Source organism: Dipodomys spectabilis, unplaced genomic scaffold (genome assembly GCF_019054845.1).
Source record: "Dipodomys spectabilis isolate Male_0828 unplaced genomic scaffold, ASM1905484v1 ptg000007l, whole genome shotgun sequence".
Lineage (NCBI taxonomy): Eukaryota > Metazoa > Chordata > Mammalia > Rodentia > Heteromyidae > Dipodomys > Dipodomys spectabilis.
In genome coordinates this window covers 1,095,989-1,120,959 of record NW_024870684.1, presented here as the reverse complement: position 1 = coordinate 1,120,959, position 24,971 = coordinate 1,095,989, and the positions used below count along the sequence as shown (strand labels likewise).

General features: G+C 41.9%; 1 protein-coding gene across 3 annotated transcripts in view; it reads right to left on the bottom strand.

Moving 5' to 3' along the window:
- The window catches only part of Dab1 (DAB adaptor protein 1), a 382,111-nt gene that overhangs the window by 28,688 nt on the left and 328,452 nt on the right, over positions 1–24,971 (bottom strand). For all 3 annotated transcript variants that reach the window (XM_042699211.1, XM_042699210.1, XM_042699212.1), the window contains one exon: positions 22,303–22,362. In XM_042699211.1, coding sequence (XP_042555145.1) covers positions 22,303–22,362 — 60 coding nt within the window. The remainder of the gene's footprint in view (positions 1–22,302; positions 22,363–24,971) is intronic.

Genomic DNA, 24,971 nt, shown 5'->3' with positions numbered 1-24,971 from the left:
AGGAGAGAAGGAAAAAGGGACAGAGGGAGGGAGGAGAGGAAGGACAGAGGAAGACAGAGGCTGAAGAATTGCTTGCTTGTAGGTGTTACTGTTTGAATATGTTTTGTTTCCCTCCAGGGTCCACGGTGACTATAATCTGGGCCTCTCAGGGTAGCAACAATGAGAGGCGGGGAACCTCATAGAAGGAGTGGCCAGCACCAAGTGTTCAGGTGACTGGGGTATGAAGGTTTTCTTTATGCAGCCTCTTTGGTAGTTCTTGTATGACTGACTCCCTGAGCTCTCAAGAAAGAAGGGACATTCTCTCTGGTTCAATGCACTTTCACCATCATCTTCTACTACTTACTATAAAACTTTACTCTTTATAAAATTGTCTCAAGCATTTCATCAGAGAGACACAAAGCTGACTGCTATAACAGGTAAGCCTAAGCAAATGCCAGGTCATGGTAAAGGTCTGGCAAACACAAATGCAGGGGAGGAGAAACTGAAGGTGTGCCATGATCTTTCGAGAGCTGACCACTCAGCTTTTCAGTCTTCTCCTTCTTGAACCTCCGCCAGCTCAGCCAAGAAGCAAGGCTGGACTGTTGTAGAGTCTGAGCCATCAGTCCTCCTATCCACCCCTTCGTCTTTCCAGTTCTTCTCATCTCCATCCTTTAGACTTATTTTGGAACTCAGAGAGTGACTCTATGTTTTCATACCCAGATTTTCGAAAACACATTCAATATTTTTTTTTGAAAGTAGACATGAGGGGACAGCATTTGCACACTGATGGTGATTATGTACTGAGATACAAATCAGCTTGATCTCGACAGCAGTGACAGGGAGAAGGAGATGTGGACCATAATGCCTGAAAAATGACAGTTTGGGGCGACGGTGGTGCCAGTAGCCATGCCTGTCACAGGAGTGTGAATAGCAGTGATCCACTCACTCCACCATCTCTGTATTGAGCATCCATGGAAGACAGTCATGTCCTTCTGTCACGAGAGAGAGGAAGAAAGCAGGCAACTATCACACACTCAACTGTTACAAGTGAGATGATTCACACAAAGCCTCTGTTATATGGTGTTTGGTTTACAGTAGCAACACGATTGGTATTAGTGGCACTGCTGTCCTGAGGGTGTCATTATTAGTAAACACATGGTTCCCAGCCTGGCCTTGTAGGGTCAAGGAAGCTAGAAGTGGAGAAGTTGAAGGAAGCAACAGTATATTGGGATGGGAGACTGCCAATGATCATAAAGAGAGAGGTGATGATGCCACCAATTCTGAGGTGAAAGTTCACAGGGGGCAGTGACTGGAAATAGGGAGAGATACTAGACACACCGTAGCAACCACTGAATTGTCCATGAGTTCCAGGAATGGCTGTACTCTCATACTCTCCTCTCAGCTTCTGGGGATCTCCCTCCTGAGCCCAATCTATGAGTTCATCACAAAGATCTGACACTTGACAAGGAGGGTTGTAGGGTACAGTGCCCACTTCCTTCTTGCTTCCCAGTCAGAGGAAGGGCCTGGAATGTGACTTTGCTCCATTAGTGGCTCTCCACAGAGAGTGGAAGTGGACAGGGAAACTGGAGATCAAAGGGGAATGGTTTCTAAAAGCTGGGTGTTATTTGTTTTTAATTATCCTTTCCTTTCTTCTCTTAAAAAAAAATCTATCATTGCTAAAACTCAAGGAATTTTCAAAACCTCCTAACAAGATCTGGCACGGGTTCAAGACTTTGCAGAGTGAGTGAATTAGAAGCAGAGGAATGTGAAATTGGCTCCCGTCCGCAGGCTGACAGGCTCTCGGCCCACTTTTCAGGAGGAGGGCAAAGTAGTTCTCAAAGTCCATCACTCCCCTGGCTGCTCTGCCTCCCCGGAGAGGCTACTACTGTGGTCCAGATGGCATCCAAACGGTAACAAGAAATATTGGATGGAGTTGAAACCAAGCGAGAGGAGCTGAGGGCTCAGGAGGAATGTGGAGCAAATCAGAGGCAATCCCAAATGGAGAGATGTCACAGCAAAGGAGAAAATAGTCAGGAGGGCTCTGCCTGCTGCTCTGACAGCCGTTGCCTGCAAAATGCTTTCCCCATCATTCTCTACAGCAGATTTTCCAAACTTAGTAATTCGTCTCCTTATCCATTCCTTCTGTCTTGGATTTGATTCTCAAGGCCTTAATTTGCTAATGAATTAATGTTTCCTGAGTGTTTGCCTGTGATGAGCAAGGCATGCTGTGGTCTCTGAGCTGCCCTTTCTCTGAGTTGCAATATCAAGCTAGGGAAAATTGGAGAAAAAGGATGCCAGTTAGAGTAGCAAGGGGAGAGGTGGGGGGGGGGCATATTGCGCATTTCCATAGAGCCAGGGCCATTTTCATTCCTGTGATGCCAGCCATAGAACTGAAGCCAACTCTACTGCAGAGCAAAGAAAAGATTTTGTTGTTACGTGAATAAAAACGTGACTGGTGCACTCATCCCTCAAATTTTTCTTTGTAATCATGTTAGGAAAATATTCCCCCCTTACAAGATTGCACTGAAGAGGATATAGAATATGCTATAAGGAGATCTTGGCTCTAACACATAGTAAGTCTTCCATTAATGTCTGCTTATTCAGGTCACACAGCCAGTCAACAGTTTAACAGTTTTTATCAATCCTTCAAGAATTTGCCCGAGTTGGGTATGATGGTGCATGTCTGAAATTCTAGCTGTACAGGAAACAAAGATGGGAGGAAACAGAGTGGAGAGCTATATAGGAAACAGAGATGGTCTGTTTGTCAGTATGGGGGGGGGGTGGAAATAGCAAGATTCCATCTCAAAAAAGAAGTTGAGTATGGTGGAAGATGACTGTAATACAAGCCAAGCAAGCGACAGAGGTAGACAGGTCATGGCCTAGGGCAGATAAAAATACAACACCCTGTCTAACAAAATGAAAGCAAAAAAGGATGTGATTCACATGCTAGAGCATTTACCTAGCAAGTGTGAAGAGCTAACTCAAACCCCTCAACTGCCCCCAGGAGAATATAAAGTCTTTGTATTGCATATTGACCACACTTTAAAATGTTTTATGAAGTTCAGAAGAGTAGAAGAGGCTGCAGAAATTTCTAACCTAGTTCAATCCTAGGTGTTTTGTTTGTTTTTATTCCCAAATGAAGACCCTATAACCTCCATCTTTTTCAAGAACATGAGAATAGTAATAAATGACTTGGGATTACCTCAAGTTCCCAACTCCTGTCTAATTCTTCCCCTGCCAACCTGCTTCCTCTCATACCTGCGGAATGAGATGATAACAAGCCATAACTGAGAAACCTGCCTAACATTTTACAAGGAAACTAAGGCCTCAAGGAAACTTGGGCTTGCTCAATGTAAAACAATCATGGCGATGGCTATTTCAGAGTCTGAGAATGAAATGATGTACTATTTACCAAGAGAATGGCGTTGGAAGACAGCCTGAAAGTTTGAAGTCCAGAAGAGAACTGGAAGAGCATGATCCTTGTCTGTCTCTAGTTGTTCACCTGATAAATAATTCATAACTGCGTCACAATGTCACATGCCCCGCGTCATTGGTTTGTGAATATACTTTTCACCTTCTTGGGTCCAGCATAAGATATTCCCTCCGACTGGTTGCCTTTTACATAGTCATTAATCAAGACAGCTTCTTTAAAACTTGGGTCCAGTCACATCTACAGCACCTTCCTTCATGACCTCAGAATGGATTAGATGATCACTCTCTGGCATTACCCAGGTATAATGGTTGATTCGCTTCTCTCTTCTCTACCAAAGTGTATGACCTTGTAGAGGTTATTAAACTTTGCATTCCAGACTTCTACATATCTCAGTGGCTAATACTCAGGGGAAAATTATGTTAAATTGATAATTTAAAAAATGAATATTTGCATTTCTTGTAAACTGAGAATAAACAGAAAACAATTTGGTGATGGCATGACTTATTTCATGAAAGAGATGGTGGGTCATATGGTGTTCCCAAATTTTCTGCGTGTATGTGCACTTGGGCACATGTGTGTGTGGTATACTCATGCATATACACAAACACACATACACAGATACACAGACACAGACACACAGACACTCAGAAGCTCACAGAGATGTGGCATTTGCCACTGTACATTCCAGAATTCCAGAAAGGATATGTATCCATCCTATCATTTAACCTAGTGAGAATGTATGATTAGGGTAAATGACCATGCTTCCTTCATAAATAATAGGGACATGTTTCAGAAAAAAATGATAAGAATAGGGATATTTGTTAACCTTTTTGTTATCTGAAGGCCATTCCTTTCTGGCTCTTTAAGCTCCTTCTGGTAGTGAGTCCCACTGTGGCTCTATCGTGGTGGCAATCAGATATTGTTCATTTGGGGGGTCTTGACCATGTCTAATCTTACCACCCCAATATTCTTAGCAATTTGTGAAATGATGGTTTGCTATACTTTCTGGTTTCTTAAATTTAACATGTCTCAGGGACTTCTTCCTTATTTTCTGGTTTCTCTCAAGGCCACAAACTTACACCTAGATTCTTAAGCTCCAAAATACAAATTACTTACAATAGTTGGTTTTCATCCCATGTAACAACATATATGAAGTGGAAAGCTAGTACTGGCTCTTAGGTTTGGAAGTTGCAACTTACATCATTTGGTCCCATTGTTGTGGGTCACTTTGAAGCAATCTATCATGGTATGATTGTGTGTCGAAGCAAAACTGCTCATCTCATGGCCAGGAAGCAAAAGAGGAACTGGAAGTTTCCATAAGGGGAACCAGGGCCCACTTAGGGTCCCACAATCCCTTTCTGGGGTTCAATTCTAATGACGTAATGACTTCATGCTAGACCCTATCTCTTAATGATTCTACCACCTATGCATAGTGCCAACCTAGGGATAAGCCCTTTATCTCATAGGCCTTGGTGGGACATTCTACATGCAAGTATTACTCCCCATTCCTCCCTCTCCCACACTGTGACCTCCAGCCAATCATGATGAAGTGCCAATTCTATCTCAAAGCATATCCCAATCTGTCTGCTTCCCTCCCCTTGCAGTATTCTCTTCTGCATAGGCTGCTGCTTCTACTCTTCCTCCCCATGTATCTCCGGTTATCATAAAAGTATATCAGATCCCAGCTTCCGTTACATTGGGCTAATATCCAACCCCTTTGGGCAGCCATGATACCATGCACAGACAGCTTTCCCACCTATGAGTTAATTTCCATCACATCCTCCCAGTCCAACCATCCTTCAGACAACACTGGTCTCTCCACTATTTCTCCAAAACTCCAGGGTCATAACCACCTCAAGGCCTTTGTTTTGTTTCTTTCTGTCTCCAGCAACGTCTTCATCTGATTAGTTTCTTCTCCTCCTAATTCAGATCTTAGCCCAGGCATCACATCCTAAGGGAGACTTTTTCTGATTGTGAACTGTGCTCTGACGGTACAGGAGCAGCTCCATGCCTCCTGTCACATCACTGATATTGGCTTCATTCTGAACATTCACTGCTCTATTTGCTCACGGGCCTTCCTTAAGGAAAGTAAGCTAGGTACAAGAAGGAACATGGTCTAGCTTATACAGCCCATGTGCTAGACAGACACAGTGGACACTAACCGACTTTTATGGAATGGGTGATGGATGAAGACCAAATACTTGGGCAGAAGAGCAATGTATAAGTGACCTGAGGATATTCCTAGAGTTGTAGAAACCAGGATGTTATAAGATGCAGACACTTTTGAGCACACTCCTACTCGAACAGGGAACCCATGTTTGTCACTTTGATATCTGTGCTTATCATAATAACTAGCTTCCTTTTCTTCTCTTCCTTTTCTTCTCTGATCCATTTCTCAGAGGACCATGCAGCCAGGAGATGATATGGACATGGTCGATGATATCCATAAAATGGATAATAGTTGTCCTGTCAATTTAGTTGTGAGAATCTACTGGGAAAGTTTTGTAAATCTTCCCTTAAATAAAAATATGCATATGCCTTATGAAAACAGATCCGTACATCTGAGTGCCCGGAACTTGTTTTTTTAGGTATCACAGAATATTTTCATCCAATGTAATCTTAAGGGTAACTGAATGATCTAGAGCCTGTCAAGTACTAAGCACAATCATAAGGAGAACTGAATTGTCTAGAGCTTGTCAAGAATGAAATATCCTTCATATCCCTAATGAAAGCTCAGTGTTGGTTTGTTTCTTGCTTTCTGAGTCATTGTAAAAGCAAGTTTTGCTTCCTTGAGGTTGGAACTGTCATTAGTGTCCTCGTGATTATTTAGCTCACTTTTCTTTTTTCTTTTTTTGTTTTTAACTAGAGTTTGTTCATTACTCTTCTGTAAGCACTAATAAAAGCAGTTACTGAGAAAGAACCTCCACATGATGATTTATCAAAAAACCCCCACAGAACTACTGTATCAAGAGGAGTGCAAACACCGGTGGATATTTATGAAGACACTGTTTATTACAGCTCTGCTCATTAAGACACTGTAGTTAAGGCCCTGTGAATGCTAATGACTTGTGTTAGAGGAATAATGGCAGCAGTAGCAGTTAATGGATGCCCCTGAATCACATTTCCTTACCATGGAGATCTCTAAGAACCCACTGAATGTCCACAGAGGGAGGAAGCATGCTTGCACATTTGCATCATGGAGGTGGTGTCATTTTTCCTTGAGCAGGGGTAGTACCACTGGCAAAGCTTTAAGAACAAGGACCCGCCCACTTTCTCTTTGGAGTGTCACATATTCTGGTCTTCAAGGTTTCATGGTGAAGCGGAGAGAGCAAGCACTGTCTTTGCATAGAGCAGACCTAGGTTCTCGATTGCTTGAACCACTCTTGTTTCCACCAATTGTCCTGACATAATCATTAAAGGCACCCACCCTCTCATGATTCCAAGAAATCCAGTTTGGATAATAAACTAGGTCATGCTAGTTTTCCAGTCAAAGAGAGGTGGATTTGATTCTCAGCTATGAGCTGTGCTAAGTGATTTAACTTCTCTGTATCTTTGATATTCCTTATGGCATAGAAGAAACTTAATTTCTAAGATAGCTTGGAAACTCCCAAAATAGCTCATTAAGTACCTAGTACAGTCTTTCACTTGATGGGGTGTTCAATATTTGGTAGTCATATTTGTTTGTCAACTCTGTTTATTAAGAATGGAAAGTTTCTATAAAGCCATAGTAATCAAAACAGCTTGGTATTGGCATAAGAACAGACCTCAGGACCAATGGAATAGAATTGAAAACCCAGAAATGAACCCACAGACCTATAGCCATCTAATCTTCGATAAGGGAGCTAAAACAATAGAATGGAAGAAAGACAACCTCTACAGTAAATGGTGCTGGCAAAATTGGTTAACTACATGTAGAAAACTAAAGCTAGATCCTTATATATCACCCTGTACCAGAATCAACTCCAAATGGATCAAAGACCTTGAACTCAAAGCAGACACTCTGAAAACATTAAAGGATGGAATAGGAGAAACCCTGGGTCTCCTTGGCTCAGGCCGAAATTTTCTGAATAGAGACCCGGAAACACAACAAATCAAAGAAAGGTTGGACAAATGGGATTGCATAAAGTTGCAGAGCTTCTGCAGGGCAAATGACATAGCTAGCAAGATCAATAGAAAGCCCACGGATTGGGAGAAGATCTTTACTAGCCATAAAACGGACAAGGGTCTCATATCTAAAATATACTTGGAACTCAAAAAATTAAACCCCCCAACAACAAATCCTCAAAGAAACAACTGCCCAATAAATAAGTGGGCGAAAGACTTAAAGAGAAACTTCTCTGAAGAAGAAAGAAGGATGGCCAATAGACACATGAAGAAATGTTCAACATCCCTAGCCATAAAAGAAATGCAAATCAAAACAACATTGAGATATCACCTCACTCCAGTTAGAACGGCAAAAATCAAGAACTCTAACAACAACAGATGCTGGAGGGGATGTGGACAGAAAGGAACCTTACTTCATTGTTGGTGGGAATGTAAACTTGTTCAACCACTTTGGAAAGCAGTATGGAGGTTCCTCAAAAGACTCCACATAGAGCTCCCCTATGACCCAGCAATCCCACTTTTGGGCATTTACCCTAATGTTTACAAACAAGACCACACTAAAGCTACCAGCACAACTATGTTTATTGCAGCATTATTTACCATAGCTAAGATATGGAACCAACCCAGATGCCCCTCAGTAGATGAATGGATCAAGAAAATGTGGTATATATACACAATGGAATTCTATGCCTCCATCAGAAAGAATGACATTGCCCCATTTGTTAGGAAATGGAAAAACTTGGAAAAAATTATATTAAGTGAAGTAAGCCAGGCCCAAAGAAACGTAGGTCCCATGGTTTCCCTTATTTGTAATATCTAGTATATGTATGAGTCAAGCGGAAAAGGTCAGATAATGTGATGTCAGGAAAATGAACCCTTAGATGTGTATTTTAATGTTTTTTTCTTTCATGCATGTGTTTCTAACACATTTATAAGATTATCTCTTTGTTGCTTTGTATGTCCCTCCCCCACAGTATAACCCTTGCTTTCACTATATTTGATGTCAGTATAACTTGTGGAGGAGATGGGGAAAAACCAGTTGTTTAAGGATACAGGTGGACCTGTTGCAACAATGAGAAGTACAAGTTGTCATGTCCAAAACGAACTTTACAACGTTGGTGCGGGGGGGGGGGGGGGGCTGGGGGGGGAGGTAGGAGAAGGATTGGGATTAGGGGGGGAGGGGGGAGGCTGGGAAGGGATGTGAAGGGTAAACAAAGGAGGAGGCTGCAATGCTTGGTAAGAAATGTACACATTATCCTGCCCATGTAACTGTAACTCCTCTGTACAGTATGTTCACAAATAAAATTAAATTAAATTAAAAAAAAATAAATAAAAAAATTAAAAAAAAAAAAGAATGGAAAGTTTGTGTCTCCTCCAAATTCATAAGTTGAAACCTTAATTCACACTCTCCTCCCCTCTACTCCTTTCCCTTTTCCATCCCCTCCCCTTCCCTCCATTTTTTCCTCTCTTTCCCTTCCTGCCCCCTTTCCAACTCAAGGAGATTCTCCCAGGAATCAAGTCAGCCAGAAAAAGTCCATAGAAGTGTGAAGAAGATAAATAAAAATAATTTCTGTTCTATAAACCATTCAGGCAACCAAAGAGAACTAGGATATGGCCCCATAGCCACGATTCTGTTACATCATAGGACTCAGTTCCATCCTAAGTTTCAAATTAAATTTGGCCACTGCCATTGTTACGTGGGGCTCTGTATGTCAGTCTTTCTCTGTAAATTAGAGTGAAGTGCCCTACTGGTTGAGCCAGTTCTTAACTTCATATCTCTTGAAGCATGTGGTAGAATCTTCTACATAACAACTTATAATAATAGTTATGGCTAACACTTATTGAATGTATATAATGTGTGCAGCACTGTTATATATGTTGTACATGCATTTCTTATTTAGTCCTCAAAAGAACTCTTTGAGGTAAGTGCTTCAATCATTATACTAATTTTTCAGGTAGAAACAAGGCCAGGGAAGACTAAGGTAGCACAGCAGGTGACTGAGAAAGGAAAATGTCAAGTGTAAGTAGTCAGTCCAGAAAGCTCACTCTCTCAGCTCCATTACTGACTTACCTATCATTTACTGAAGAATTTGTCTATGATAAACACAACAGGAGCCCTCTCTCTCTCTCTCTCTGTCTCTCTCTCTGTCTCTCTCTCTCTGTCTCCCCTTATTTAATTCCCATAATAACACAAGAAGGCAGTTTCTCATCCTGTTAGCTAATCAATGAGAACTCAAAGATAAGGCAAATTTATCTCCATTCATATAGCTGAGAAGTAAGAAGCGCTGACTAATTTTAGATTTCATGTCCTTGCTGTTCCTTTACAAACTCCCAAAGAGGAGACTCTCAACTTGCACTCCTGAATTAAACTAAAGAATAGCTGAATTCAAAGTGGGAAATAACCTGAAGGATCTCTTCCTCTTCTGCTCCTAATTCGTTAACTAGCAGATTCCTCCAGACAGAAGTTTTCACACTACTTTGACTGGTTTCCTTCCTTTCCAGAACCTTTTTTGCCTGTGGAGTGTTCTTCAGGAGACATGCTCCTGTTGGGCAAATCTTGAGGCTCCAACTTAGCTTTAGCTGCATCTCCTTTCTTGTCTGTTTGTATAGCAGTGTACCAGATATGCTTCCTTGGCTTAAAGGCTCTTGGTTTTAGAAAAGATTTAACAGCCATATTTGGAAGCTCAAATGGCAGGTATTTCCATAGCGAGACAGAGTGCTCATTGATTCATCCAGACATGCTTCCTCCCTCCCCACCAACAGACAACTGAGCAAGCAAGACACCAGGCGACTGCATATGTAACTGCTTTTCCCCTTTGCTATTTGCATTTCTGGAAAACAAGTTCCAGGAATGCTTCAACAGTGAGCTGTCTACAACTCTGCTTGACTCCATTACTACAGCCCAGTTTTTCAACCTTGGAGGGAAGAGCCAGATTTCATTCAAAGTGATAATGTGATACAGCCCAAATGTGAGGCATGGACTGAGAACAGAGAGAAAGATGAAGGGAATTATTGTTGTCTTTGGCTGAAACCTGAAGATGGCTGATAAAAAAGGCTGATGTAAACGCTCTGAGAAGTTAAAGACACATGCTCTGTGTGTGTGTGTGTGTGTGCGCGTGTGCGTGCGCACGAGTGTGTGTGTGTGTGTGTGTGTGTATATGAAAGACAGAGAGAGAGAGAGAGAAATAAGACAGCCAGACAGATAGATAGATAGACGAAAGAGAAAGAGACAGGGTGTTTAAACTCCAGGGATGTCTTTCCCCCAGTTATTCACTCAAACACATTTTGCTCTTTCATCTGTACCAATTGCTCTCAATCTGGACCTACAAGCGGTCCTCAATTGCCTACCTCTTGATGCCTTTTCACAGAGACTCAGTTTTGGCCTTTCTAAACTCTGGGTGCAAGTGACTGAATGTCCTTTGTGGGTTTATCTCCCCTCTCATAGATCCTAGCTCCTGTTGGGACAGCTCCCTTCGTGGCCACAATGCTTGTGAGCAGCCCTAGCTCCTCCGCTTTACCAACACAACACTACTTCCTTCCTTTTTTCTTCCAGTCTTATGTGGGTAGGCACTTTCAAACCCTTACTAAGGTTTCCCCCTGATTTCTGTTTGGCTTTTCTTCTCTTCAAATGCCTTTGTAACTAGTTTCCCCACTTTAAATTCCCTCTATTAAACTACCTGGCCTGCACTCTGTTTTCCTGACTCTCTTGATGGATGCACTTAGATAATTCCATTAGCTTTCTAATGGTTTCCCCACCTGCTAAGCCACCTGCCACAGGCCACCAGAGTGAGGCTGAGAAAGGCAGTGCTAATAGTGATGCTCTACCACTTGGGAGCACCAGACACCTCCCTGTGGATCTCAGGCACTTGCTACACTTGAAGACAATGGCTCACTAGGTCCAGCTTCTCTATTATCCTTGTCCCCTGCTCCTATGCTACAGAGGGGTCTAGACTTAAAGTGATTCATCAGCTTCTCGGAATATGTCATGCGTTTCTAAATCTTAATGCTCTTAAATATGTTTCCTCTTCCTGAATACTGTCCTACACTCTTTTCTTCAGTGACAAATTCCTACCATCTTTTAAGATTCTATTTAAGGACTGAAGATGGAGCTTGGTGGTAGAGCACATGCCTAGTGTATATAAAACCAAAATAAAAAAAAAAAATCAAAAGAGTCTAGTCAAACTGCGCCTCTTGGGTAAAGGCCTCAGTAAGCTCCTTCAGATAAAGATTATTGCTTTTCCATTGTGCTTTCAAGGAGTCTTAACACACAGCATCTTCCAGGATTGATTGCATTAATCACAATCATTTTATGTGTCTATCTTATACCATTAAGATTCTTTGGTAGCTTATTTCATCCCACCCTTGGGGACAGATAGGAATAGGCCTGATAAGTAAGAAACTTATAGTAAATGCTTCCCCAGTGGATGAGTGAATGAATGAATGAATGAATGAATAGAAGTTGTAAGGGAAATCAATTAAAAGACGGATCTTCCAGCAACTGGTGCTCAGGGAATAGAAAGGTGAGAAAAGTCTGATTGCTATAGGTTTATGAACCAAAGCCAAATAGCAGTGCTCAACTATATCTGTCACACAAGTTTCGAGAGATTCTTGCATTGAGGGTAAGTCTAAATCAGACAACCTCATTTCCATGTTCCTAACTCGAAACACTGAAATGATTCTGGATTCTATCCAGGAAATTTTTCATTAAGTGTAACTAAAAGAATGTCTACCTAAGAAACATCAGAAGGGGCAAACTGCTATTTCACTTGTGGGAATAAATTGGTTTTGATTTCCCTTCCCTCGCTTGGGTACAATCTCCTCTTGTGTGACATCTATGTTAACTGCATTGCAATAATTATAATTTCTCTACAATGTGGTGCTTAATGAGGAAGTGAAACTGACAAATGTTCAGACTTAGATTTAATCCAATTATGCAACATCTTGATCCAGATTTCAAACTAAAGGAAAAGCCAACTGCTGAATTGTGAATGAAAATTTATTTGCCATAAAAGATGGGAGTTGCAGGGGAAGCAGGGAAGCATTGTCAAGAGAATTCTTGCCATTCTTCACGTTAATGGATTGACTCTTCCTACATTTGCAGCAGAGATGCTGAATTAAATCTTGGGTATGGGAAATCAGCCAGATGCTGCATGCTGGGGCACAAGGGCCTCATATCAACGAAAGGATGGGAAGCAAGAGAGAAAAGTGAGAATCTTCCTAAGGTTCAAAGGTAGGCAGCTGTTGGTAAGATTCGTTCTTTGTGATCCACAGATGTCTCTTTTCAGAAGGGGAGACTGTGGCATGCAGAATGAGCCTTAAGGACTGAATGGGACATGGGCATTGAGTGTGTCCCTTGGAACTGAGACCAAAGGAGGGGAAGACGTGCTCAGGCCAGCCAGGAGTACTGGCTGAGCTTCAGCCCGTAAAACTGCTGTTTGGAAAACAAATAGTAGGCCAAGTTGCCAGAGGCTCACATCTGCAATTCTCAGGAGGCTGAATTCTCAGGATTACATGCAGTTCAAAGCCAGCCTGAGCAGGAAAGTCCGTGAGACTCTATCACCAATTAACCACCAGAAAACCAGAAGTGGAGCTGCGGCTCAAAGTTAGTACAGCACTAGCCTTGACAAAAAGCTCAGGGGCCAGGCCCCAAGTTCAAGCCTCAGAACCAACAAAGAAAGGAAGAAAGAAATAATAGAGACAGTACATGAGACCTAAGTAAGTGATAAGTAATTCAAAGTAGAGTGTAGGTGTGGTGATGCAGGGTTTGTGTTTACATTAATCAGTAGTTGTGAGTGAAAATTGTGTGGGCACCCAAGTCACAAGAATCAATATGAATTCTGGCTCTACCACTCAACTAGTTTTGTGACAGAGAGGGCCTTTGTAAGTCTCAGTTCCTTTTTATGAAAGTGACATCTACCTCCTGTTATTACAGAATATGAGATCCACTAATCTCAAAGCCTAGGTGTGCAGGTGACACAGCAAATACTCTATACACATTCTAGCTACTTTTGCCCCCTGCTAATCTAGCCTTACATTCTTTATTTGTGGTTGATCATGAGGCTTGAACTCAGTGTCTGGGTGCTGTCTCTGAGCTTTTTCACTTAAGGTTAGTTGTTACCACTTTGAGCCACAGCCCCACTTGCAGTTTTCTTCAATCCATGATCCTCAGGTTTCAATCTCCTGAGCACTTAGGACTACAGGTGCAAGCCACTGGTGCCTAGCTAGCCTCATATTCTTAATACATATGGTTAATGCCTGGTGCTATAAACCCAAGAAAGGAATAAAGTCAGAGACTGGATGCCACATTTAACCAATCCAATCTCATTTGAATTTTGACTGCTTCCTCCCAGTGTGGCTCCTTTTCAGTGCACGGGTAAATAAACAGCCCCAATTGCAAATTCCCAAAAGGAAATCAAGGGGACTATATTTTGGGGCACCACTTTGTGCCTAAAATTTGTTCAGTGAGCTGACTTGATTATGTTACCTGATCAACTGCTTGCACTTGAAGCACTATCTTCATAGGGTAACCCTATAATATATTGCTTGTCTCTAAATGAGCACCTTTGGAGTTGGGGTGAAAATATAGAGGGGAATGGGATCTCAGGTAGGTAAGACACTGGAAGCAGAATTAAAAGGTAAGTATTGGCCTCCATAATGAGCTTGTTGTCAAGTGGAATGGGAGAGTAGACATACAGTTCCAGGTCTACAATGGCTCCTCGCTCTTCAGAGTATATAAAGCCATTATGGACCCTTGTGCTGCTCTAATATTCTTAAAGCCAGGATATCCCATTTTGAGAGGCTGTCTTCTCCTTTGAAAACCAGCTCAGAATTCCATGGGGGAGGAGGGGGCGGAGAGGATTGGGGAGGTGGGGGGGGGGGGAGGATGGGAAGGGATAGGAAGGGGAAACAAAGGAGGAGGCTACAATGCTTGATAAGAAATGTACTCATTATCTTGCCCATGTAATTGTAACCCCTCTGTACAGTATTTTCACAATTTAAAAAAAGAAAACCAGCTCAGGCATTCTGAAGTTTTCCCTGTCTTGTCATTTTACTGTGTCTAAGTCATAAAGCAGTGGAACAAAAGCCTAATGTCCCTAGTTTTCACTTCTTTTTGGATCTCATGGAATCATGTTGATTCATCTTTGTAGACAATGGTTTCATCCATATTGCCCTGTGAGCCTCCAGGGGCCCGGGATGTTGGTGGAGAGTGGTTGTCACTTTAGACCACAGAGGAAGGAAATAGGGCTCAGAAAGTAGAAGTGATTAGAAGAAGCTCGCCCAAGGACAGAAAAAGTACAGCAGGAGAGTACAGTATCTGATCATTCATTTCTTTCAGTTTCTGAATCCATGTTTTATCAAAAGGAAGTTAATGTCAAATCTGACTTATCAATTTGACAATCTGGGTCCTTATTTATCATTAGGTCAAACTTGTAAGAATCATTTTTTGAAGGCCAAAAAAGTCCTTTTTAGAATCCACTGACTGGTTATTACTGATAACCAGAAAATCTTTTATGCTTCATACAACTACATAAAAGGGTTTTAAGCTGGGCAATTATAAGGTGAAGGATAAGAGACCTTTTGTAGGCATAAAAATATGGCACAGGGGGATGAGGACAGTGGAGAAGAAAAGCACTATTTCTCATACAAAGTGATGTGAATCACACTGAAGTTTAGGCCTGTGTCATTGAAAGAGCTGTCTGTGAAGGTTAAGTTTCTGCCAAGTCCAGTGTTACCCAGTTGGTTGCCTGTCACAAGTTCTGAAACAAGCACTTCTGTAGCCCATGCATACACCTCTCCACTAAGCTTCCACTGTGGGACTAGAATCACGATCAAGGCTAGCAGGGTGCTAAAAACTCTAAATAATGAATGCAGTAATGGACTGCTTAGCAGATACCTTCCTCCCCTCCCCACTCAGAAATGTGCATTTTTGGCAGTTATAGTAAGGCCATGATATTTGCTGAAAAGAACATGGCTAGCTAGCCTTATCAGTTGGCAGACAGAAAGACACTCCTTTTCCGTGAGATGGGAACTTATGAAAGCAAATTGGCTCTGAGTGGCATGCAGGTAAAGGCTAGCCAGAGAGACCTCAGAGATACTCCTATGTCCTTCTGTTTCTTACTCCAATCAGGCTCATCCTGTAGGTTTTGCTCAAGATATACTCTCCTCCTAAAACTTTCCTATCTTCTAGTAGTTTAACATTTCCCATTATCCAGCATTGAAACTGTTAGCTTTGAGAGCCTGGCATAAAAATATACCCAATGCATTTAAGATCACAGGAGAGATTAGCCTCTGTACAAAGCTTCTAGCTTCGTCTTGACAAAAAAGTGAGAAAAAAATGTGTATTTCTAGGAGTGAGCGGGATTAATCCTTATTTTGGTTTAGAGTTTTTTGGGAAGAGTGGGGGGGAACATGGCACAGAACAACTCTGAAAAGAAAGGGGAATATCACAGGTCTACATTAAAGAAACAAACAGAATCAATTGGAGTATAATTAGAGAAAAAAGAACAGGGAGGGACAGAGCACCTGAGTTATGGCCCAGGGAGGGATAACGCTGGAGAGAAAAATGAGTGAATGGGAGGGAGGAAGGCAAAGGGATTGGATCTGCTTTCTGTCTGCACCAGGGTTTCAGCTAGTCAAAGCAAAGCTTTGCTCCCATAAACCCATGGACTGACTTGGGCAAGGTTGCGAAGAGCCAAAATAAATTCCAACTTATACAGTCCTAAAACTCTGCAATCCCTGATCTATAAAATGTTCCATAATTCAGAGTAGAAGGGCTATGAGTAGCTCATTGAGGTTGTAGGAGAAAGGTAGATAGATCTTCTCTACTCTAAGGCCAGCAAAACTTTTAGTGAGATTTTTTTTTTCTTCCTGGACAGAAGATCTATCACAAAAATCTCCAGGAGATCAGAAATCCAAGAAAAATCCATTTAAAGCAGCAATGGTAAAAACTGATTGCTGTCTACTAGAAACTTACAGAAAGTAAGGGAAAGGCAAGGAATAGCCCATGACTATTAAATTCTTACTGTGTCCAACACTGCTCACTCAGACTGTAGTTCACTTGGTCTACACACAGAAACTCTTAACAGAGATACTAGTAGTAGCTCCATTTTGCAGACAAGGAGACTGAGATTTACAGAGCTAAAGGAAGTATCCAAAGTCACTAAGCTAGGGAACGGTGAAGCTGGGATCCAAATCCAAGTTGTCCTGAACCCCAAGCTCATACTTTTAATCTCCAGCAAATAGTGTTCCTTGATAACAATAAAATATAGCGAGACATTTTGTGAAAGTACTTCAAAACAAGCATTTTCCCTTCGGGATTTAAGGAAAGCTAAAGAGGAAAAAAATAACACTTTAACTGGATCTTGACTGTTGAACCAAAAAAGACTCAGCCACACTATGGAAGTGTGCAAAGTGGATGGGGAGGACTTAGTGGTGAGGGAAGGAGGGGGCCCGAGGATCTGAGGACAGTGAAGCTTTTTCCTCAGTGCAAAGCATCAGAAATATGAAGAACATGGATGAACTGAGGGGCCAAGGTATCCATGGACTGCCCAGCACAATGGTGAACTCTCCTCAGATTCTGGACAGAGTCAGGGAAAGCAACAAGAAACAAAGCAGGGGCCCAAGAAGAAAGGATAACTATATTTTGACACGGGATTATCCCTAGAAGACAAAAGGCCCTAGGTTGGATTCCCCAGTGTCACAAAAGGAAAAAAAAACCACTTGATTATCATAATTATGCAGAGATGATGTGCAGACCATGGTATGTGGATTACATAATGGACCACACTACTCCACCTCTCCATGTATTTATGCCCTTTTACAGCAAAACTTTTTACACCTAGGCAAGGGATTTTTCTTCCCAAACTCAGAATCTGGGACAGATCTCGGAATTACTTGAGCTTATGAATTTGGCAGAAGGAACACAACTAGGTCTCCAAAGGCTTTGTATAACTTCACACATGTTCTGAAAGCCTTGTCTCTACTCCGTGAGTCAGACCTGTGTAACCAGATGGAGGAGGACACAACACAACCCTTGGGAAAGAATGTTCTTGCTTCATCAGAAACCATTAGAGATGAACTATTCACTTATAGATACACATTACATCTACAGTATACGTTCATGAATGTATTAAACTTTGAAAATCCTAAAGCATCAAGTTTCGGATTCACATATGAGCATCTGTTTGACCAATGTCCCTTGAAAACACCAGTATGTGGCTAATGCTGTTTTTCCTTATCCTGCTTGGAACACAGAACCACCATGCGGGTGATTAGAAGGAGTGTAAGAGTTCTTTCTTCTCCTTTTATCTCTGCAATATTTTACATTTTATTGCTATATAAACTTAATTTTTGAAAAAAATTCTGCAGTTAAATGTGGTTTGTGAAGAAGACTATATAATTGTTGTCTCTAAACTTATATGATCTGAAACAAGGCAAGAGGTATGTTGGTACAATATTTTTTTGGTGTGTATGTGTGTGCTGGTAACTGGGGCTTGAACTCTGGATCTAGGTACTGTCCATGAGCTTTTATGCTAAAGGCTAGCCCTTACCACTTGAGCCACAGCTCTACTTCTGGCTTTTTGGTGGATAATTGGAGATAAAAATTTCATGAACTTTTCTGCCCAGGCTGACTTTCAAATAGATCCTCAGATCTCAGCCTCCTGAGTAGCTAGGGTTATAGGAGTGAGCAGCATCCTGTTTTGTTGATACACCCTTAAAAATCCAGGAATGATCACATTTTTCAGATGAGTATCTACCAACATCATGGACCCTCTCCTACCTTCTTTGTGACATGCAAGTAGTTTCAGGGGTTTCTAGGTGGGAAAATTATTCTGATTCTTTATTCTGTCAGATTGTGTACATACCATTTTATAATGTACAGCCCTACAGTATTCTTGACTCCTAAATAGTTTCTATAGGATCTAGTAGGGAAGTCCAACCCTAGGCAGGACAAAGAAAAGCCCCAAAATAACTCTGTCAAGGAAGCAAATGGTTTTGGCTTCATTTAATACAGAGTTGTGGATGTGGGAGAGTAGTACAGATAGGTTGTATGTGTATGTGTGTGTGTGTGTGTGTGTGTGTGTGTGTGTGTGTGTGTGTGTACATGCGTGTGTGTGTGCATTTGCATGTGTATGTGTAGAAGGCCATCTGTCAGCTTGGTGATCCAAAATATAAAGACAAAAACAACACCTATTCATGGAAGTTGGAGACAAATAGGCAAAGGCTGTGGAACACAAAGTGCAGGAAGGGGCCTGGCCAGGGGCTGCTTTGAGAGCAAGTGCTGTCTTTATGTGATGTGGTACAAGAATTTAATTATCCAACATGAGATTTGCATGTAAGGGCATTCATTTGCTGCTTCACTCCTCACACAGTCATTCCTTGCTTATTTTTGTTCATTCATTCCCTCATTCATTCAGTCCCTGAGTAGTTATGCTCTGCCTAGGATAGCCATCATTCCTGTGTTCAATGGACTTTGAGTGCGGGAAGTATGGAGTTAAGGCAATGCCTCTTGGTAAATAATTCAATGCAACAAAATTTATTAAGTCTTTATCCATTGATACAACGTGTTTAGTGACTATATTGATAGAAACAATTAAACTCAGCACTCAATGAGTTTGGCCATCGGCCAGGTTGTATGTGAGCATACTTAAAGGCCCAGTCCCAGGGCTACAAGGACTCACTCGATGTAACAATGTCAGTAATGCAGTCAGAATATGAACCCAGATCTCTCAGTGATCTTGGGAATCACTAATTCTGTGATTAAGGATGATCTAATTTCCAGTTCTATGATGGTTTACAGAGCTGTATGAGACACAAAATCCAATGGCTCTCATAGATACGTGAGGAGAAAATGAGAATCCATTGTGACTATTGCAAAAAGAAGTACTGCAGTAACTCAGAAGAACTGATTGCTCTCTTTGGGGGTAAATAACGCTTCCCTGAAGAGGTGTACAATCACTTAGAGTAGCTGATAATCCCCAGCTCAGAGAAAACTGTTTGCAGGAGAATTACTTGTACAGTAACACACAGAAATCTTCTCCTTTAATCTAATTCACACCTTCTGTTCAGAGCGTTTGCAAAAATGTTTTTCTAATCTTCCAAACAACGTTAAAAAGTGGCTAGTATATTCCTTTTTTGCAGATGATAACACAGTGGTTCAGAGATTGCAAAAAGCCATCTAGGGATCTCAGTAAAAAGCCATGGCAACAGCTACACACCCAGATCTGACTCCGAAGATCAGGCTCTTTTTTTTTTTTTTTTTGTTTATGTGGTGCTGAGGAATCGAACCCAGGGCCTCAAGTATGCAAGGCAAATGCTCTACCACTGAGCCACCTTCCCAGCCCCGAAGATCAGGCTCTTGCTTTTGAAATGGATGGGTGATTTCCCCAAGGAGAGCCCCAGAAGAAAATCTAAATCCCTCCACTGGAGTCAGTGCAGACCTGATGTAACAAAAAGGAACAACAGCAACAGGCCACTGGACATTTTCCCTTCCTGTGGGAACCTTGAAGTTCCACAGCTGATATACATGGGAGTGGGGTTATCTGTGGTTGATTTCTCAGTTTGGATAGAGGGTGGGTGGCATAGGACTGGCAGCAAGATCATAGAAGATGAGAGCATAGAGGCTTTCCAGGGAGTGCATGCTTAGGAGAGCAGAAAGGCTACAAGAAGTCTGGAGGGTAGCAAGATCCCAGAGCAGGTTTGGATGCAGGGACATTGCCTCTGGAAGGCATACATCAATGAGGCCAGTTCCCCGACACATTAGTTACTTTCTTCCAGCTAGGTTAAAAAAAAAACCCTTGAGGGCTGGGAAGGTAGCTCAGTGGTAGAGCGCTTGCCTTGCATGCCTGAGGCCCTGGGTTCGAATCCTCAGCACCACATAAGCAAAAAGAAAAAAGCCGGAAGTGGTGCTGTGGCTCAAGTGGTAGAGCGCTAGCCTTGAGCTAAAGAGCCTTGAGGGACATCGCCAGGCCCAGAGTTCAGGCCCCAAGACCAGACCCCCCAAAACACAAACAAACAAAAAAAAACCTTGAGTAGAACCATGGGTCTCAGGGTCATGTAAAGGTGGTTCAGATCCTACAGGTATCAAGAAAAAGGGGCCCTGGTTCAGCAGAATCTCTGCAGACAGCCTGAGCTGTCTCTTAGGCTTTTAGGAATGGTGAAAAGTCCCCATAGAAACTTGTCATCATAGCAAATACAACTAGGATTCAGAAAACAGCAGGTAGGAAAGCACTATATGCCATTTATACAGCCCAGGTATTTCCCAAGAAAAACTTTTAGTGCCTTTATGTAAAGACTGTTTTGGAGTCAGGAAAAAGAAAATTATCAGGAATTCTCCTATATTCTTTCTACAAGGTAATGCTATTCAACCATTCATTATATGCCATGGTGTCTGGATTTCCCCTTCCAGACCCATGCCTTACTTTTGGTAATAGGAGGATCACAGGAATCTCTGGGAGGTGGAGGGAAAGAAGGAGTATTTACAGAGGAATGACTATTGCAAGAGCACAAAGGCTGGAGTGACATGCTGATGCTCTTCAGAACAGAGGGCCTGAAGGTCACCCCGAGAACACAAATCTTTAAGCTAAGTTGAGATGTTGGGAAAGGATGGCAGAGAGAGTAGGGGAGGGAGTGAAGTCTCTGGAAGCTACAGTTTGTAGGGATGAGCCAGGAGGAGAAAATGAGACTTGTGAGTATAGGGGTCTTTCAGGCAGCCTATCAGTCTAAAGAGCTTGGCTTTTCTCCCCGAATCCCTCCTGGATCTATTAAATGTGGAGATGGTGTGACCAGAATGGCTAATAAATGTAGAAATCAGTGCAGCAAATAGGGCATGTTTCTTCACGAATCTCAACCTGTCAGGGGCAAGTGAGGCAGTCTAGACACTAACTGAATTGAAGGGAACTGTATAATGGGGGCTGGACCAATTGAAACTCAGAGAGAAGACCAGTCCCTAGGGCTGCCTGCACTCTGCATAGAGGTTTTCTTCTGAGTGCCTGTTAGAAAAGTCATACCTCTGATTTCTAGGGCTAGTAGTGGTTTAGAGTAGTATCACAGAACCTGGGCTGTCCCTTCTGGCTCAGATTTCAAGGAGCCCACAAGCAGATAGGGTACATTCGTATCAGACATGGTTGTCATTGTGTACACATCCTGGTATCTCCCCAAACCTGCCACATATGGTGCTTTCCACAAAGCCGTGCTAATTGGCTCTACCCTTAAACACACTAAAGGCTCTGGCCAGTCCTCTGCTGTGGTTCCTTTAAGATGTTTCAACTACTTTGTAATTGGATATGCAATTTTCTTCCCAGAAAAAAAGGTCACTGTCCTGTACTTAACCAGGTATCACAAAGCTGTGGCTGGAAACCTTTGCCCTAGAATATTTTGGACCTGGTTAGACACAGTTGTTTTTTTTTCCCACAGTTCAACTTGTTTCCCTTCATAGGATCAGTCCTTTGCCCCATTAGCTCTTTTTGATCATCCCTATAATCCCTGCCTGTCTACAAGGTAATGTTATTCAACCATTTATTATATGCCATGGTGTCTGGATTCCACCTGCCAGACTCAGAGCTTACTTTTGGTAATAGCTTACTTTTGGACCACAGGAATCTCTGGGCAGTAGAAGGAAAGAAGGAAAGAAAGAGGAATGACTACTGTGGGAACACAAAGGCTGGTGATGATGCCCCACAAAATCATATGGAATATGAGGTTCATACCAGAATAAAGGCTCCTTTTCACAGACCCGAAACCTGTCTTAGCACAGATCTCTTGCAGCAGAGGGAAGATGTACTTACACTTACAGGTTGACTTTTTGGCACATCATAAACACCTTCCTTCTTTTGGCTGGTAGGAACCTATGAGGGAAAAAAGCAAATTCAACTGTCAAAACGCTGGTACTCTTCATTCAAACAACAAAGCAGCCAAATTTCCACTGCAATGTGGCTAAGTAGATTATTAGTTCCTAGGGCAGGTCAGGGCCCAACCCCAATAGGCAGTCCTAACTGTGAAGGCACTCAGCCAGGTTCCTTCCCCTAGTAAAGTCACATGAGAACTGGGGGGAGTACCATGTAGTAGATGGCTGCTATTGGGACTCTTAGAAAGCCACAGAATAGGAAGCTACAGGTACCTCATGCATCATGTAGTGAAAAGAATAATCCTTGTTGGAACAAAGAAAAGACTAAGGCCAAAGAAGGGGTTGTGATTTGCCCAAAGTGGTTATCCATAGCTTAAGAATAGAATGAAAACTTTTCAGGGCTAAGACTGAGATCTAAGTTGTTAAAAAGATAATGAATACCAATCAAGGTCATAGTACAAGATTCACGTATGGACCCTGTGATAATTAGAAAAGGCTTTCCATGAAGAAAAGGGCTCATAAACAGGTAAACATGAAACTAGGTTCTAGAAAGCACTGATTGCTTTACCTGCCATCTTTGGGCATGTATCTGGTCTTTTGCTCACAACCTGAGCAGGCCGCTTGGCATCTTTGAGCTTTGTTACTATCAAATGGCCTCTCAGTTATGCTCTTGGCCAGTTTACATAAGACCAATCCGAAAATAGATATTAGGTAAAGAAAAATATTAGGTTCCCCCAACACTGTGAAGAATGTGATGGGTTAGAATGATAATTTGTCACTGACACATTAAACTTACGCATATGAACACATTTTATATCAACAATAGTCTGTGAAATACTTTTTTAATGAGTCAATCAAAGGACCTGGATTGGAACATTCCAGATTGTAAACACTCATCAGCTGTCCCTTCCCCAGCAGCTGCCACCGCTTACTTCCCACCTCCAGTGGAGGGGCCCAAGGAGCAGTGGATTAATAACAGGCTGATAATGTGACTTTCTTTCCACCAGACTGGGCAATCCTCAAGAGCAGGCGTAGTGCCTCACACCCAGAAGGCACTCCATAAATATCAGCCGGGTAAATGTACCATAAAGGAACATGGGGGATAGTGAAGAAAAAGAAGTATTTGTTAGGCAAGAAGCAGATATCCATACCATTTTTTGAGAGTCAAGAATTTGAGCTTCTACCTTCAGTTCCTTTGTCATTTTTCACTTTCATTTAAGTTAAACATCCTAACAAGCGTGAAGAGTTGCGTTATCATTTCCCTTCTAAACTGCAGAAAGTGAGTCTCAGAGAGATATCACAAACTTTGACCAATGCTTTAATGCCGGTGGCTCTTTCTAGTGGTCAAATAAGTCACTTTTGTCTCTAATAAAATATATATTACATGTTATGTTATAATAAATCATATTATATATTATACACATAGTATATTATACATAAAATATATTTACATACTATGTCTTTGTATATATTTTATACTTTAACTATATTCATGTCATTATCTTTAAGTAGTTGTACAAGGGGGTTACCATTCAACATGTCAGGTTTTTAAGTATTTTTTAAATTGTTATTATACAGGTGATGTACAGAGGGGTTTTAAGTACACTGCATCTTGATTATTCTTAGTAGTATAAGCTAACAAGAGCATGGACTGGCACATTCCATGGGTGGTACTTTTCTGATCATTTGTCATATGCCTTCCCTTAGAATGCTCAGGATAAGTCTATCAAAATGACAATTGTCCCCATAATGCAGAGGAAGAAAATGAGGCCTGGAGAGGATCCAGCAATCAGAGAATGGGACAGCCAGGAGTTGGAGCCTGGAAAGGTTGCCTTTTGATTTCTACACTCTACACACAGCTGGTTCAGGTACATCTTTTCCTTTGACAACACATCCTATATTCCCAGAGGCTGGTGCGCATTCTTGCAGAAAGCAGAGCTACAAGTGAGCTTCCACGGCTGTGTGGAAGATGCCCTTCCTGAGCTGTTTTCACAAACCTCAGTTTGCACGTAGCCAACGAAGAATGTAATTTCTTTGCTACTGGTAACTGGGCTCCATTAAGAAGGAATCCTCCCTGAATGTCTACAGAGTCCTTGCTAACGAGGGCCAATAAATTACCAGCCCTCACTTTTGTTTTTACTAGCTCACCCTTTACTGAGCAAAATGAACATCATTCTGTTGCCCATAATTCACTGCTCACTACGGGCACTTAGCACAGTTGAACCGCGGCTGCCTCTCAATTATCCCTGCAAATGGAGAAGAAGCCATGCGATGGATAAACCCAAACTGTGCATAATTGAAAATGCTTTTCTACTTGGCTCTCCCATGGGTGAGATATCAATCTGCCTGTTTGTCCTTTAAGATTGATCTCAGATGGGACAGCTTCTCGGAAGCCTGGCCTGCCTCTCTAGGCTAGATTTGGAGTCATACTCTGTACTCTATTGTAAACACAAGTGTACAAAAATAACCCCAAATAAATAAAAAATTATTTTTATTAACAAGTCAAAATTTCCAGCCAGGCACTGGGGGGGGGGGGGGGGGGGGTCTCTGGCCTGTAATCCTAGCTACTCAGGAGACTTGTCTGAGGATTGCAGTTTGAAGTCAGCCTGG